The sequence below is a fragment of the Enhydra lutris genome, unplaced genomic scaffold, assembly GCF_002288905.1.
Source record: "Enhydra lutris kenyoni isolate GAN:26980312 unplaced genomic scaffold, ASM228890v2 scaffoldscaffold12, whole genome shotgun sequence".
In the NCBI taxonomy this organism is placed as follows: Eukaryota; Metazoa; Chordata; class Mammalia; order Carnivora; family Mustelidae; genus Enhydra; species Enhydra lutris.
This window is the reverse complement of record NW_019154096.1, coordinates 80,756,464-80,771,590: the sequence shown is the minus strand read 5'-3', so window position 1 is coordinate 80,771,590 and position 15,127 is coordinate 80,756,464. Positions and strand designations below refer to the sequence as shown.

The following is a 15,127-nucleotide window of genomic DNA, read 5'->3' as shown; positions in this document are numbered from 1 at the left end:
ACAGCAGCTTTGGGTTTTGCCTTTTACTTTTTGTTCTCAAAGAATTGCCACATGCGAGGAAGGAAGAGATCAAGATCGCTGGGGCGTGGGGGCTCCTGTACCTCGTTTCATCACAAGAAGTTGTGTGTGAGCAGGGGACAGAGCCCGTGTATTTGGACCATTTCCACGGCCTCTGTCGCCTTTGCCTGAGATGCCTTCACATCCACATCCACATCCATGAGCTCCTGCTGCCATTTGCTCTGGAGGAAGTAATGGTCCAGCTCTGCCCTCTGGCCCGGAACTGCCGGTGGGCAGCACAGGCTCCCACGCTGCCATCTCAGGGAGATTGTCCAGAAAGCAGCTCCGGAGCCACGTGGTTCAGCTGCAGGCGGTCTGGGTGGGCAGGTGACAGGGACCCACCGGGAGGAACCCAGGTGCCGGGCCAGAGCGGGGGCGGCCCCACCCCCCCAGAGCAGAAAGAGGCACCGGGGCGCTGCGTGCATAGCTCTCTGTTGCGCAGGAAGTCTGCGCCCCTGATCCCCCCCTGCCACGCCCCGGACAGAGCCTGTCCAAGCCACTGCCCGGCCAGCAGGCCCCTGGGCTAGGCCACCTTGGGCTTCCTCACCTGCTCAGAGCAGAGGGGCGACCTTCCAGGGAGGGGCTCAGATAGTCTGTCCGCCGCCCCCTCCCTTAAATCGATCCGCATTTGTGAAGCTTGTTCCTCGTGCGGGACACCAGGCGCTGTTCAGGAGCCCGCAGGGGCCCAGGAGTAGACGCGGGAAATCCGCGGGGCGAGGCGCCCCTCCCCGGCGGGTGTCCAAGCACCGCCCCTCCCGGCGTCGGAGGGGCCGATAGGCTGCGGGCCGGGGGCTGGTCTCCGGGGCGGGGCGGCGGGGCCAGACCTCTTCCCCCGCGCGGAGCCGCCTCTGCCAGCGCGGCGTCGGTAGACCCTGGACCCCGGACCCCAGACCTCGGCCCCGTGCGCGCCCTCTGTTCTTGGCCCGGACCCCAGTGTACGCCCCCCGAGCGCGCCCCGGCCATGCGCGGCCTGGGGCTCCCGCTGCTCGCCCTGTGTCTGCTAGGTGAGTGTTGCGGGGAGGGGCCGCCGTCCGGGGCGCCGGCGAGTCCCCTGGCCTTCCGCGCCCTGCCGAGCTCCGGGTCAGTCTCCGGGGTCGGACGCGCCGAGGGGAGTCCTCACCGGGAAGGCCCAGCGTGGCAGACGGAAACCTCAAAAGGGAACTGGGGGGAGAAGCCGCCTGGGGCACTTCCCCAGCGCTGGTCCCGCTGGGGACTCACAGGGCACCGGGGAGAACCGCGCCTCTCCCCATCCACCTGGAGCCTTGGGATGACTGCCCACGCCCACCCAGGTCGCCCGGCCTGGCAGGGAAGGGAGGACCGAGGAGCGGTGACCTGGAGCTGAGGGTGGGCATTGGGGGAGGAGGGCGGAGGGGGTAGTCTAGCCCCTTGGGACCGCCCCTCACCGGCCTCCCGGCTCCCTGCTGCTCTGGGGAGCTTTCTGGGCTGAATTCTGTGGTGGCCCAGACCCCAGCTTGGGGGGCCTCTGCTCGGAGCCTCTCTGCGGGTGCTCTGCTAGATGAGGGTCTCATCCATTAACGCTCTAGGACCGAAGAACCTTGCCGGGTGGCCGCCCTCTGGGCCTCACCCCACTCCCAGGGCTGTTTGTTGTTGGATACCTGACAGCTGCTGGATCTGGGCTGCGGGAACGGCCTGCAGGCAGGAGGGCAGACCTACCCCCCACCCAGGCCGGTGCTCGCCCAGAGACCCGAGGGAGGGGAGGGGAGGGGAGGGGACAGGAGGTCAGGTCAGGTCTAGGTCAGCCCGGTGGATTCCACCCAGGGCTCCGAATCCCTGGTGCTCACACTCTGTGGTGACCACCCAGGGGAGGAGGTGCAGGCCCACCACTGGCCGGCTGACCCCCTTCTCGCACACAGTGGCAGCCCCCAGCAACCCACTGCCCCACATGGAGCAGTACGAGGTGGTGTGGCCCCGACGCCTGCCAGCACCCCGTGCCCGCCGAGCTCTGCCCTCCCACCTGGTAAGTCTGGGCGGGGAAGCCGGCCTGGGGGGCCCCACTGGCTCCCCGGAGCCTGTCCTGTCTGTAGCTCCGAGCGTGCCCGCCGCTGGTGAACAGCGGCCCCGTGGCCCCGCAGGGCTGTCTTTGCCCGCACTTCCTCCATCCCCCGCCTCCCCTCCCTGCCTCCTGCCTCAGCCTGCCCCCCCCACCCCCGGCGGGTGGGGCGAGGTGAGTGACTTCTGCTGAGGGGGGGGCCCCTGGGGCTGCTCCCGCTGCCCTTCAGCAGCCCTGATGGCTCATGGCACGTCACAGTTTCACTCACTGGCAGGATAAGTCTGATCCCTTTCAGGCCCGAGGGAATGGCTCATCTGGGGCGTGTCACCGGACGGGTTTGTGGTGACTGTGATGACGCACCTTCCTGGGGCGTTTGGAGCTGGGCTGGGATTCCCCGAGGAAGGCTGCCTGGAGGCATTCCTGAAATCCCTGTGGGACCGCCTGTCCTGACCTTGGTATCTGGAGAAAGCCTTCTAGAGGTCGGCAGGCTGGAGGCACTCCCCTGGGGTGCTCGGTCATGTGCCCCCATCTCCTCTGCTACCTTGGATCTAAGGGCTGCCGGTCAGGGCCCTGTCTCCCATCCCCCTGCTTCCTGGGAAAGGGGATCTAGTCATTACGTGCGTGGACAGATGGGGAAATTGAGGTCTAGAGCTCCAACCTGCCCAGCCCCAGCTCCCTAATACCAGCCGGACACTGAACGACCCCCAAGGTCCTCTGAGGGGCTTTCAGATTTCAGGGTGCCCTGGCCTTCACTGCAACCCCAGCCCAGCCCTAGCGCACCCAGGGTTGAGGCGTGTGTGCCCTGGGTTAGGGCCCCTCACCCTGGACTCCTCCCTGTCCCCTGGTTCAGGACCTGTACCCGGAGAGCGTGAGCTACGTCCTTGGGACCCAGGGGCACAACTTCACCCTGCACTTGAGGAAGAACAGGTGAGTAGAGGCCCGGCCACTCTGCCAGGCCAGAGGCGGCTTTAGTGGGAGGCAGACAGGGCCCCGGGAACCACAGCGGCTCTTTTCCAGGGACCTGGTGGGCTCGAGCTACACGGAGACCTACAGGGCTGCCAATGGCTCCCAGGTGGTGGAGCAGCGACAGAGGCAGGTAGGGCCCAGGACAGCCCTGGAGAGGCCAGCGGCCAGCGGAGCGGTGGGGGGGTCAGAGCTGCGGGCCCCTCACGCCTCCCCCCTCCTGCAGGGTCACTGCTTCTACCAGGGCCACGTGCAGGGACACCGGCACTCCACCGCCAGCCTCAGCACCTGTGTGGGCCTCAGGTGGGGGCCGCAGACCTGGGGGGTGGGGGTGTCAGCTGTCCCCCACTTGCTCCAGAGAAGTCGTCAGAGGCCGAGAAGAGAGGGGCTCAGGGTGGTGACCTTCCCACACACGGACTGTGGCCTCTTAGAAGTCACAGGTTCCCCGGGCTGTGGGGCTCCCCGCGGGCCCTGCAGCCTGTCCCATATACCCCCCCACCCCCCACCCCACCCCCGTCCTCCCAGACGCCCGTGGGCGGGGGGGGGGGGGCGCCGATTCAGAACCGCCTGGCTTCCCTCTGCCCTCAGGGGCTTTTTCCGGGCTGGCTCAGATGTCCTCGTGATCGAGCCCCTGGACAGGGGTGGCGAAGAGGGGCGGCACGCGCTGTACCGGGCGGAGCATCTGCAACAGAAGCTTGGGACCTGTGGGGTCAGCGACACCAGCTTGGAGCAAGCCTTGGGGCCTCGGACCTCAGCAGCCTTCAGGCCCCGGGTAAGGGGGGGCCCAGACCAGCTGCATCACCCCCGTCCCCTGGGACTGCATCCCCCAGACCCTCTTTGTGCTCGGCTGGGGGTCCCCATGGCCATTGCATCTGGCTCTGCCAGTGGCTACCGAGATCGCCCCTTGGCCTGAGCTGGAGCCTCCTGGATGGCACCCTCAGTCCCGAGCAGGGGCCCAGGTGCCAGCTCCAGGACCCCGGGAGAGGGTCAGTGTGCGAACACTGGGCCTGGGCCAGGACTGTGACTGGGGCAGCTGACCAGCGTCTTGTGCCCCCAGAACGGGCCGCTGCCCCGAGACACCCGCTATGTGGAGCTGTATGTGGTCACCGACAGCGCAGAGGTAGTGCGGGCGAGTGCGGGGGCAGGGCTGGGGCTGGCTGGTGGGCGCGTGCCTCTGAGGGCCTGCCTTCCTCCAGTTCCAACGGCTGGGGAGCAGAGCCGCCGTGCGCAGACGGGTGATGGAGGTGGTGAACCACGTGGACAAGGTGGGTAGAAATCTCGGTGGTCGAGCGGACTGGGCCAGCAGGGAGCAGGGCTGTGTCTGCAGCCCTCACTGTCCCCGAGCCTGACCTGGGGCTCCCCTGCCCTCCCAGCTTTATCAGGAGCTCAATTTCCGTGTGGTCCTGGTGGGCCTGGAGATGTGGAGCCAAGAGGACGAGATTCAGGTGAGCTCGAACCCTGACACCACGCTGGACAACTTCCTGCGGTGGCGGACGCAGAGCCTGGTGGGACGGCACCAGCACGACAACGCACAGCTCATCACGTATGTGGGCGCCTGGCGCAGATCCGGGCCCCTGCGGCTGGGGGGCTGCGTGGGAACGCCGGGGCACGTGGGAGGGAGGCAGTTGCGGGGCGTCCACCTTTGCCCACTGCTCTTGTTTCCAGTGGCGTTGAGTTCACCGGGACCACCGTGGGACTGGCCAAGGTGTCGGCCATGTGCTCCCAGGACTCGGGGGCTGTGAACCAGGTTTGCTGGCCTTTGGATGGGGAGCCCTGAGGACTAGGTCCACATGCTTGTCCCTGCGCTGTCCCCATGGGCTGGAACACCTGGGGGCCACCACCCCTGGAGGGTGCAGGGGTGCTTTGAGAAGTGGTACTGGCGGGACGGGGTGTGGCTTTAGCCGGCGCGGCCTCTCCCGGTAGGACCACAATCTAGAGAACCCTGTCGGTGTCGCATCCACCATGGCCCATGAGATGGGCCACAACCTGGGCATGGACCATGACGAGAACATCCAGGGCTGTTACTGCCCCGTGCCACGGGAGGGCGGAGGCTGCATCATGGCGGCCAGCATCGGGTGAGGCCAGGGGCTGCCCGGGGAGCAGGGTGTCCTAGGTGCCCCTGCACCCTGACCAAGGCTCCACCCTGCGCCCCCAGCTCCAAGTTCCCCAGGATGTTCAGCCAATGCAGCCGCGCTGACCTGGAGATGTTCATGGAGGAGCCTCGCACAGCCTGCCTGGCCAACGCCCCGGACCCCAGCCGGATGGTGGGCGACCCTGTGTGCGGGAACCAGTTTGTGGAGCGTGGAGAGCAGTGTGACTGCGGCCCGCCCCAGGTACAGGCCAAATGCCCGCCACCCTCTGCCCACACGGACGCCCATTCGTGACCCACCAGCCGCCCCGTGTGCCACGGCCACACAGCAGAACGCTTCTGCTCTCTGAGCCCTGTCACCACCTGGAGGGGCCTCTAGGGAGGGGGCCCAGGGTCCGCGCTGGAGCCCACTCCTACCTCTGCCCTCCAGGCCTGTCGGAACCCCTGCTGCAACGCCACCACCTGCCAGCTGGCCGCGGGGGCCCATTGTGCCCAGGGTGCTTGCTGCCAGGACTGCAGGGTGAGTCCTGGGCCCCCAGGCCAGTCGGTGGGAAGGGTTCCCAAGGAGATGGCTGACAGCGCATGTGAGCTCTGCTCTGCTGGGTAGGTGACGCCTGCCGGTGAGCTGTGCCGTCCCCCAAAGGATGCGTGTGACCTTGAGGAGTACTGTGATGGTCAGCGGCCAGTGTGCCCGGAGGACGACTTCCAGGAGAACGGCACACCCTGCCCAGGGGGCTACTGCTACAATGGGGTCTGCCCTGCGCTGGCCCAGAGGTGCCAGGACCTGTGGGGGCCAGGTGAGGCATGTGTGCTCTGGCCGTGTGCCCACAGGCTTGCGGGGCATTGCGGGGCCCAAGCCAGAGGACTGACCCCTCCGGCCCCCCACAGGCTCGCAGGTTGCCAAGGAGACATGCTACACCTACAGCATCTCCCCAGGCTGCCAGGGCAGGCCCGCATATGGTTCCAGCAGGTGAGGGGTCATCTGTGGCCTGACCCCCCCGGGTCGCGGGCCGCAGGATGTCCCTGGAAGTGGGGCTGCCCAAGAGGATCTTCTGCACAAAGGAGTCTGGGGTCTGAGTCAGAGGGTTCTCCACGGGGTCCACCCTGCCCTCCAGCACCCCCAGGCCTGAGCATCTGTCTGCCCTCATGGGAGGGAGGGTGTGTCGCTGTCACTGGGGGTGGGGTAGGTGCCCCATCTGGGGGCTCGGGGCCTCATTTCCTGCAGCTCCCCAGGTCCTCCTAAGGGAGGGCCCACAGGCATCAGACAGGAGACCCAGCAGAGTTGGCTGCATGGCTTCTCAGTCCACAGGGTCAACATGTGTGGCACCCTATACTGTGAGGGCGGACGGAAGCCGCGGGAGCGGAGTTCCTGTACCCTCACCTTGCGTACGGGCACCTGCCAGGCTCTCGCCCTGGAGGGAGGTGCTGCACATGAGCCAGTGCCGGAAGGCGCCAAGTGCGGCGAGGAGAGGGTGAGCTCCCCGAGGCCCTGCTGGTGCAGGGCACGTCCACTGGCTGCAGCGGAGAGGGGCTTCTCAGGGCTGTGACCCAGACGTGAGCCTGGATGCGCCCCGTGTGGCGGTCCTAGACACATGTCCCACGGAGGCGAGCCCACGTGGTCTGAGGGCTGTGCACACGGGCTTCTGTGTGTGCTCAGTGCAGGAGGACGGGAGGTGCTCAAGCAGCCAGTCCTCCGCTCACGGGGTGTGAAGACCATTCTGTTCTGCAAGCCCACACCTCTCTGGGCATGGGGACTCCAGCCCTCTGGCCCTGGTGGCCACTGTGGCCTGGCCAGTCTGGGTGTGATGGCCCCGGCCTGCCTCCCCCAGCGCTCCCCAATCAGGCTGAGGGTTCGCGTCAGCTGATGGTAGAAGTGGGGACACAGGGGCTCCAGGCAGTGGTCTAGAATGTCTGCCTGAGGAGATCCCCTCTGCCCTCCAGGTTTGCTGGAAAGGACTCTGCCAGCACCTGCACGTTTACAGATCCATAAACTGCTCTGCCCAGTGCAACAACCACGGGGTACGTGAGCCCACGGGGTGTCCCGCCACGCGTCCTCTGGGGCTGAAGCAGACCGGTAGGCCGTGCTCAAGATGAGCCCAGGCCCAGCAGGGGACGCTGCCAGAGGCTGGCGGGATCTGGGTGTCTCATGTGAACACCGAGGCCTGGGGCAGTGGTGCCGGCGGGCGCGTGGGCTGGGGCTAGGCACACTTGAAAGCTCTCAGCGGTCAGTAATGTGTGTCGCGGTGTGGAGACAGTCGGCCGCTGAGAGCCTGGAACACCAGGGCTGGGGTGTTCCCTTCTGACCCCCCGTCTCAGGGAGGTTTGGGGGTGTGCCCCAAGGACAGCCCACAGGAAGCCGCCAGACAAGCTCACCTTGCTGGCCGCACGTTTGATGGGTGAGGCGGCAGACAGGTGTACGGCGGCCTGGTCCTCACACCGAGTCACCCCCAGGTGTGCAACCACAAGGGAGCGTGCCACTGCCACCCAGGCTGGGCCCCACCCCACTGCACAGAGCTGCTGCCCCACGTGCACACAGGTAGGCCCGGCGACCCCGGGGCTTTCGTGCCTGCACGGCCTGATAGGGTCCCGTGCAGGTCCCGTCCTTCCTCAGACCACCTGGGCTGGGCTGAGAAGGACACCGCATGCCCTCAGGTCCATCAGGCATTGCTAAAGACGCAGGTGTGCGGCCCTCGGCCTGGGCTTTCTGACCCCACGGCTGCTGCCTGGGCTCCATGTGAGACAGGCAAGAGGCCTGTCCTAGAGGGAGGGCACAGTCGTGGCGACAGGACGCCAGCTGGTTTGCTGGGTCCTCGGCCGCCTTCTGAGCGTAGGAGTCTGAGGGCCCCCCACACCCGCAAGTGTCTTCTCCAGTAGCCACTGTGCACACGGCTGCCCACAGCAGCATGGCCTCCTGAGCCTGGCCAGACCCTGCTCACGTCACTGTGGGCCAGGGGCCAGTCACCACCAGGCCCTCCAGCCCCTGCTCTGAGAGCCCACAGGGCTGGTGTAACAGACTCACTCTCAGTGCCGAGGCTCCTCACGTGGGCTCTGGGGTCCTGGGTCCCCGCCTGAGAAAACAGTCCCCTCCTCGGCCCTGGGGCCCTCACTACCCTATTGACACCTGGTCTCCTGCACCCCCACAGGGTCCAGGAGCCTCCTGGTGGGCCTGCTGGCATCTGTGGTGCTGCTGGTGGCTCTCCTGGCAGGCGTGGTCTTCTACCGAAAGGCCTGGAACCGAGGCTCTGGGAGGTGAGCGTGCTCTGGGGTTGCGAGGAGCACTTCCCGTGCGTACACAATTGGGAAACATCCTGCTGCTGTTTGAAGAAGAGGAACAGCCCTCCGCACAGAGAGCTTGGGGCCTCTGCCTCTTGAAGACGGGGCAGGTGACAGGCGTGGCCAACAGGTCGGGGTGGTAAACCCAGACAGAGCCCCTCCATCCCCACCCTGACCAGTGCCAGAGCACTTGGGATGATACGGGCTTTGCCCGTCGTGGGCAGCTGCCCACGGAGTTGCCATGGGCCCTCACCCCATCTTGCTGGCCGCAGGACACACCCAGGAGCCCGAGTCCCTGGGCCAGACCCCAAGGCCAGGACACACTGACCAGTCTTGCTTTCTCCCCAGGAGCTCAGTGCCCAAGACTGCCAAGGGGCTCTCCAACCCCCTGTTCCACGAGGGGCCCAGTTTGCCAGCCCAGGGTGGGGCTCCAGCCGCCACCAGCCGCCCCAGCCAGCCCACCAGGCCCATGGTCTCCAGGACGACCCCTAAGCAGCCGCCCCCTGCCGTAAGCAGTGCAGCCCACCACCCCTGGGCCATCCCCAGTCCCTCCCAGCAGGGCTTGGAGCTGCCCCGCAGAGGCAGAAGCAGGCTTCAGGTGGACAGGCTGAGAACCCGCATGAGCCAGTGAGAGACCAGACCTTGGACTTGGACGTGAGGCTCTCGGCCTCTGCAGGACGGACAGAGAGGTGTTAAGGCCCAGATGCCCTCTGTCCCTGCCCCGCATCTCTGGGCCCCTCCACAAGGCTGACAAAGGGGAGGGTGGGAGTCGCACCTGGGCTCAGCCTTGAGGATCGGTGGGGCAGGGCAGAGCCCTCCATGTGCACTTTACTCTCCCTCCTCTGGGAGGGGTGGGAACCTCGGGTTCTGGCTGGGACCTCCAAAGCCGGGCTCCCTGGACATAGCCTCCCTGTGAGACCCAGGTCCCCACCCTGTTCCCTGCAGCCTCCAATTACCATGTCCAACCCACCCTTCACCATTCCTGTGTACACCCGGCCGCCCCCAGACCAGGTGAGCAGCAGTGGGACCCAGCAGCCAGGGAATCTGGGAGCACTAAGTGGGTCCTAGGCGAGGAGTGTGGGGGCTGGGGGTTGGATTTGGTGAGCTGGGGACCCCAGGGCAGCAGCCCCTACACTCGGGAGGCTGATGGCCCAGCCCAGAGAGGATGTTTACTAAACCCAGGGGACTGAGGGGCCCTGACTGCTGCTTCTCCCTCCCACCAGCTCAGACCTCCTCCTCCTGCCAAGCGCCTCCCTGAGCTGAAGCCCAAGCAGGTGAGAAGCCTCTGCCCTTCTGGAGACCCCTCCAGCGGCACGCGTGCCCTTCCCTGGCTGCCGGGCCCCTCCCGGCCAGACCCTGTGGTGTCCTGGCTTCCTTTTGGAGCTCAAGTCCAGTGCTCTGAGATGCGTGGTGGACGACTCCTTACGCTGTGATCCCCCAGGGTCTGCTGCGTCCAACCGGAGACCCTGCCAGGAGCCACCGTTACTGTGGTGTTTGCTTCATGGAAATTCTCTTTTTTAACTTTTTGAACTAATTTTAGATTTACAGCAAAGCTGCAAAGATAGCCTTGGGGGAGGGGTTGAGAGGAAAAATGGACAAAGGGGCAGAAACGGGTCTAGCCGGGGAGCGGCTACAGGGGAGCTGCGCACACCAAGGGTCTTCCCTTGGAGGGGGGTGGCCAGTGCCCACGCTGGGCCTTCCCTTCCTGCACCCAGATCCTGGGGGCACTTGCCCTGCCTGCCCAGAGGAAGCTGAAGTGTAAACAGAGGCCAACTTTAGTGGTGAATTCTCAGCATTTGAACTTCCAAAGACCCACATTCTGGCCATTTAAGAGCCTTTTTTGGGAAATGCTGGGGTAGGGGGGGGGGGGGGGGGGACGTTGAGGGAGAAGGGGAGGTGGGGAGCCAGAGTGCAGCTGATGGGCCAGGAGGGGGGTTCTGCCCCAGCTGGGGGCACTTCTTTGTGGAGAAGCTTGCCAGGGGGTCGGGAGCAGAGCCAGTGCTGGGGAAGATGGGGCCTTCGATGGTGTCCAGAGTCTGCTGTCTGTCCCCCAGGGTGTGAAGCCGACCTTCCCACCCCCGATGCCTCCAGTCAAGCCTGGGGTCGGAAGGGCCACCCCTGGACCCGTGCAGGTGAGCCTGTCTCCCCCAGGCCGCTGGGCAGCAGGGCGGGCGGTCTCCCTGGCTGGCTGGCTGGGGCACTGCCCCCGGGTCACTGTCCACCGGCCTTGTCTCACACCCACTTGCGCCTGTCAGGACTTCTCTGCGAGCCGCCCCTGTTGCCCCTGCATCTGTTCCTCCTGTCAGCCAGGGGGCCAGGCTGGGGTCGCGGGGGTTAGGCTTGTGGCGGGTCGCGGCCGGTGTGGGCCGCGGTGACCTCCGTTTCGAGGAATGCACGAGGAAGCGCTCCGGCCGCGGTTCAGCTCCGGTTCTCCTCCCTCCTCCCAGGGCGCCGCGGGTGCGAAGGCGGCTCCGAGGCCCCCGGTGCAGCGGAGGTGACGCGGGACTGCGGACATCGGCCCTGGTGGGGACGGCGGACATCGGCCCGGGTGGGGACGGCGGTGCCCTCCCCGCAGGGTTCGGGTCGGGCGGCCCCTGCCCCCCGCCCCCGGGGACGCGTCCGGCCTGAGGAGCGCGCGCAGAGGAGCCACGGCCGGCCGCCCCCCTCCCGGGACCCCCCCCCCGGCGTCCCGCACCCCGAGGGGCCCCCGCGCCGGCAGCGGGGCCGGAGCTGCCGTGAAGTGTTTTCGGACCAAGTCACCGACCGGGTTCTGAGCGGTCGGGACCGTCATTAAACCGACGCAGGACCGTGTGCGCGACCCCGTGCAGCGGGAGTCACTACTCGTTCGCGGCCGGGCAACGCGGGGCGGCGCCGCCCTCTACCCGCCCTCCCCGGCCCCGCGGCCCCCCTCCCCCGCCGGAAGTCAGCCGCCCCGACGGCCTGGCCCGCCGCCCCGCCCCTTCCGGCCACCGCGGCTCTCCGCTGCCCCTCGGGGCCCTGCGCTGCCCTCGGTGGCCTCCGCGCCTGGCTGGCCCGCCCCGCTCAGCCGCTCCAAGCGCCCCCGGCCCGGGACTCGGCGACGGCGGTGAGGGCGGGCCGGCGGCTGAGCGGGGCCGGCGGGGAGACGCCGGGGAGGGTGGGGGCCGCGGGGCCGCCCGTCAGCCGTCGGCGAAGCGGCCCCAGCAGCCGGGCCGGGCCCGGAGGCGTCCCCGCGGCGCGCGCTCCCTGCACGCGCGGGAGACCCGGGGCAGGGCGTGAGGCGACGCCCCGAGCAGCCGCCGGCCCCTGGAGGAGGAGCCACGCGGCGGCCGGGCTCCTCGTGCGGCCCCGCCGACCCCAGCCCCGCTTCCCGGGCACCCACGCGCCGCCGGGGGGCCTGCAGCCTGGCCGCTGGGTCCGCTCGCCCAGGACGGGGCCGGCCCCCGGCAGGGCGCTGCCTCCTCGGGGGTCCTGGGACGCTGACGTGTTGGAGGCCATCAGGCGGGGCCGACCTTGCGCCCCGGCCGTGCGGGCGGAGACTGGGGCACCAGCCCATCGCGGCTGCTGGGCGCGCACGCCTGCGGACCCGGAGCTGGGCCGGCGCGTTCTCGGCCGCCTGCCCTCCCGCCTCCCGCCGCCCCTTGTTCTCCGCGGGCGACGCGACCCTCCCCTCCTCTCCGGGCCTCTGGACCACGGTTCTCAGGCCGCTTCCCTGACGGTCTCTTCGGTGTTTGTGTCCCTGTCCACTGGAGTCACCTCATTCCGCCAAGAGGACAGCGCGGTCAGCTTGAGACCACCCCCACCAGGGCATCAGTCCTGCCCTCGGACCGCATCTCCGGCTCGCTGACTCCCCGGTAATTCCGGGCGGCGGGCTCGGCTCCAGGCCCTCGCGCTCATGGGGCGGACCGGCTGTCTAGTGGGAAGCGTCCGTCGTGATGGGCAATAGGAAGCACGAGGACCCTAAGTGACAGTGGAACGAGGAGTGGGTGATCTAGGGGTGCTGCAGTGGGGAGCAGGGTCCCTGCGCCCCGGAAGCTAGGCAGGGGGGGAGCTCAAGCTGCTCGGGGCCCCCAGAGGCCGTGGTCAGGACCTCTCTGAGCCTGAGGGGATATAGGAGGGACTGTGGGGTTGACACCTGGGCAAGTTCTGGTAAGATAGAGAACCGAGAGGGAGAAGGGGACTTGGGGGGAGGTGGAGGCAGGGGGGCTGCTGCTCAACCCCAGGGGTGGGAGGGGTAGGCTCTGGGGGTGGTGAGAAGTCCCGGTTGTGAGCACTTTGGCGGGGAGCCTGCGGGACTTTCTAGCCAAGAGGTGAGCTCTCCCTCGGAGGCCCAGGTTGAGACGTACGAGTGGCCAGTTCTGACCTTCACCTGTCCTCCAACAGTGAGGCTCTGGGTTTCCGGCAGGGGTGGTTTTCTTCCCTGCACCCTAATCACCCGCCTCAAATCACCCAGCCACTTGGCTCCACCCTGGGAATCACCTCCCCTGACACACCCCAGCTACTGAGTCATTAACAAAAAAAAAAAAAAAATCTGGCCCCAGATGGCCCTGCTGGGAACAGGATGGTTGCAGGGTTTCTGTGGGTGCAGGGCGAGAAGGCCCACGAGCCCCAATCTGTCCTCCAAGGAAAGCTGGACCCACCTCCTGGCCCCACAAAGCCGCTCTGAGGGCTGCACCCCCACCTCCTTTGCAGGAAAGTCTTTCACAAGCTGCATTTGTGGGTCTCAGAGATGGAAATCCAAAGGGTGGTGGCCAGCACACCCAGGGCCATCGAGCCCATCTTGTGTGCCCCGAAGGGAAGGGTGAGGGATGGCACTGCACGGCAAGTCCCGCTCACAGCAGCCGTATTTGTTGGGGCCCTTGTGTGGCCTTTGCCCTGCTGTGTTGGTGGTGGTGGGATGTGGCCTGCTTATATGCCAGTGATAATAGCACGGGTGACAAAGGCCCTGCACACCCATGACCCGGGGTGCAGACTGAAACTCCAGCCCTTGGCCCTTTCCCGGCCTGACCCACCGGCCCCGGGGCAGTGAAAACTACTGTGCCCAGGCCAGCCCCGGGCCATGCTCTTTCCTCTCCAGCCCCCTCCCACCCGCCTCTGTGCCTAGAAACACAGGGAGGTATGTTGGCAACAGGCCAATTAGCAGCACCTCCGGGGCTGGCCCTCACTGTTCAGCCTTTAAAACCGTGGCAGGCCCCAGGACCCTCCAGTGCTAATGCTGGCAGACCCTGGGCAGAGCTCGCCAGCCTGGCACACACGGTCGTACCCAATCCCTGGGTCAGGGAACTGAGGCCCATCGCAGCCCCCTCGGTCCTCCCACAGAGGGCGGTGTCCGACGAGGCTTGTGGCACTCTTGACGTCACACCTCCGGAAAGGCAGGTCCTTGCTCTGAGGGGACGGCCAGGGGAGTCCCGGGTCCAAGGCCACCCAGGCTGCAGCTTCCTGAGTGGGAGCCAGCGGCCCTGTCCACGGTCCACACGGGCCTTTCAGAGGCATCCAGGGCTGTGCCGTGGGTGGATGTCGGCGGTGCCTGCGTGGTGCCCCACCCCCACCCGTGGCCGAGGGGGCCCAGCCTCTCCTCTGAGCTCCTGCGTCTGCTCACCTCCCAGACGGGCTGTGCTCCACAGGGCCCTCCAGCGCGAAGACCCTTCCAAGTCAGGAAGACTCCAGAGAAGACGGGCCACTGTGTGTGCACAGGGTGGGCCCCTCACTCCTGACCTCCGCTCTTATCCCCGCACCCCTCCTGCGTTAAAGGCCGGGTGTTTGCCTTTCAGCCAGGACGCGGCCCATGGGCCGCGGGAGCGCCCGGAGTGGGCTGCCGGAGCTGCTGGAGGAGAAGGAGCAGGCCCTGGCCTTGCTGCAGGAGACGGTCAAGGTGCCGCGACCTGGGGGCCCCTCGATGCCCAGACGCCCCCCAGGAAGCAGATGGGTTGCATTCCTTTCTAGGAAGCTGGGCCTGGTGTGGGTGTGGCAGCGGCCGGGTCAGGCAAGGCCCCTGACCAGGGAGCACCATACTTAGTTTGGCTACTTAGCAAACTCCCTTAACTGTGGAACATTCCAGGCAAGCCCGGAAACAGCAGAGTACGGTGGACCTCCGTCCCCCGTGACTCACCGCCACCCAGCCTTGGCCATTCCCAAACCCCAGGGCCCATGGGGACTATGGACGGTCACAGGTGCCACCACCCAGAGGCCCACAGGCTGGGGGCTCAGGGGGCCAAAAAACACTCCCCCCAAGGCACATACCTGGTTCCACAGGGGCACAGCTGTGCCTCTGCTCTTTCACTAAGGGTCTCCTGTGCTCCTGGGTTCAGGAAGTGCTCAAGTGCCCTCCCCCATGTCCACCTACACCCCCCCCCCCCGGGGGCGCAGGCCACAGGTTTGGACCTGAGAGGGTGCAGGGAGCCGCGAAGAATTGTGAAAACAGCCTGGCTCCCTAGCGGATACCCAAATCTCGATGAGCTGTTTCCTGAGGAAGCAGGAAAGGGAGATCATCATGTGGTCGGGATTTGCGAGGGCGGCAGAGAGGAAGTGGTAAGCAGCAGCATCGGGGCTGAGGTTCCCTCAGGCCCTCGCCGGTGGCGCTGGTCCGTGTGCCTGCAAAGCGCTTCGTAACCGTTTGACTTCTCCAAACCGGGAGGGGCGTTCCGCTGCGCCTGCTATTTGAGTGCCGCGGCCGTGATGGTCACCGGTGGGAGATCCTCCCCCGGAGAAGAGAGACTTGTGGGGGAACGTGGGGGAATTCCTTGGTTCTGCCTGTT

The 15,127-nt window shown here is 66.9% G+C and overlaps 1 protein-coding gene across 2 annotated transcripts; it reads left to right on the top strand.

Moving 5' to 3' along the window:
• The first annotated feature begins 992 nt into the window (after positions 1–992).
• LOC111144950 (ADAM metallopeptidase domain 8) lies at positions 993–11,040 on the top strand. Of its 2 annotated transcripts, XM_022499570.1 has the most exons (24): positions 993–1,061; positions 1,932–2,035; positions 2,919–2,995; positions 3,086–3,164; positions 3,258–3,334; positions 3,620–3,803; positions 4,089–4,151; positions 4,228–4,296; positions 4,405–4,574; positions 4,697–4,778; positions 4,955–5,106; positions 5,187–5,364; positions 5,551–5,640; positions 5,728–5,917; positions 6,009–6,090; positions 6,430–6,592; positions 7,062–7,139; positions 7,572–7,656; positions 8,264–8,369; positions 8,742–8,901; positions 9,339–9,404; positions 9,617–9,667; positions 10,448–10,525; positions 10,841–11,040. In XM_022499570.1, exons 1-24 carry the CDS (start codon positions 1,019–1,021, stop codon positions 10,889–10,891), a joined length of 2,478 nt encoding a protein of 825 aa, XP_022355278.1. In that variant the 5' UTR covers positions 993–1,018; the 3' UTR covers positions 10,892–11,040. The 2 variants fall into 2 exon arrangements, with proteins under 2 accessions (XP_022355278.1, XP_022355279.1); XM_022499571.1 differs by lacking the exons at positions 993–1,061; positions 1,932–2,035; positions 3,258–3,334 and having other exon boundaries at positions 2,930–2,995.
• Positions 11,041–15,127: the final 4,087 nt, after the last annotated feature.

Bases quoted from the DNA above. Each gene is read 5' to 3' on its own strand.
- LOC111144950 (XM_022499570.1), top strand. From the start codon at position 1,019: ATGCGCGGCCTGGGGCTCCCGCTGCTCGCCCTGTGTCTGCTAG. The intron at 5,918-6,008 runs GTGAGGCATGTG...GGCCCCCCACAG, and splicing joins CCAGGACCTGTGGGGGCCAG to GCTCGCAGGTTGCCAAGGAG. The intron at 10,526-10,840 runs GTGAGCCTGTCT...CCCTCCTCCCAG, and splicing joins CCACCCCTGGACCCGTGCAG to GGCGCCGCGGGTGCGAAGGC.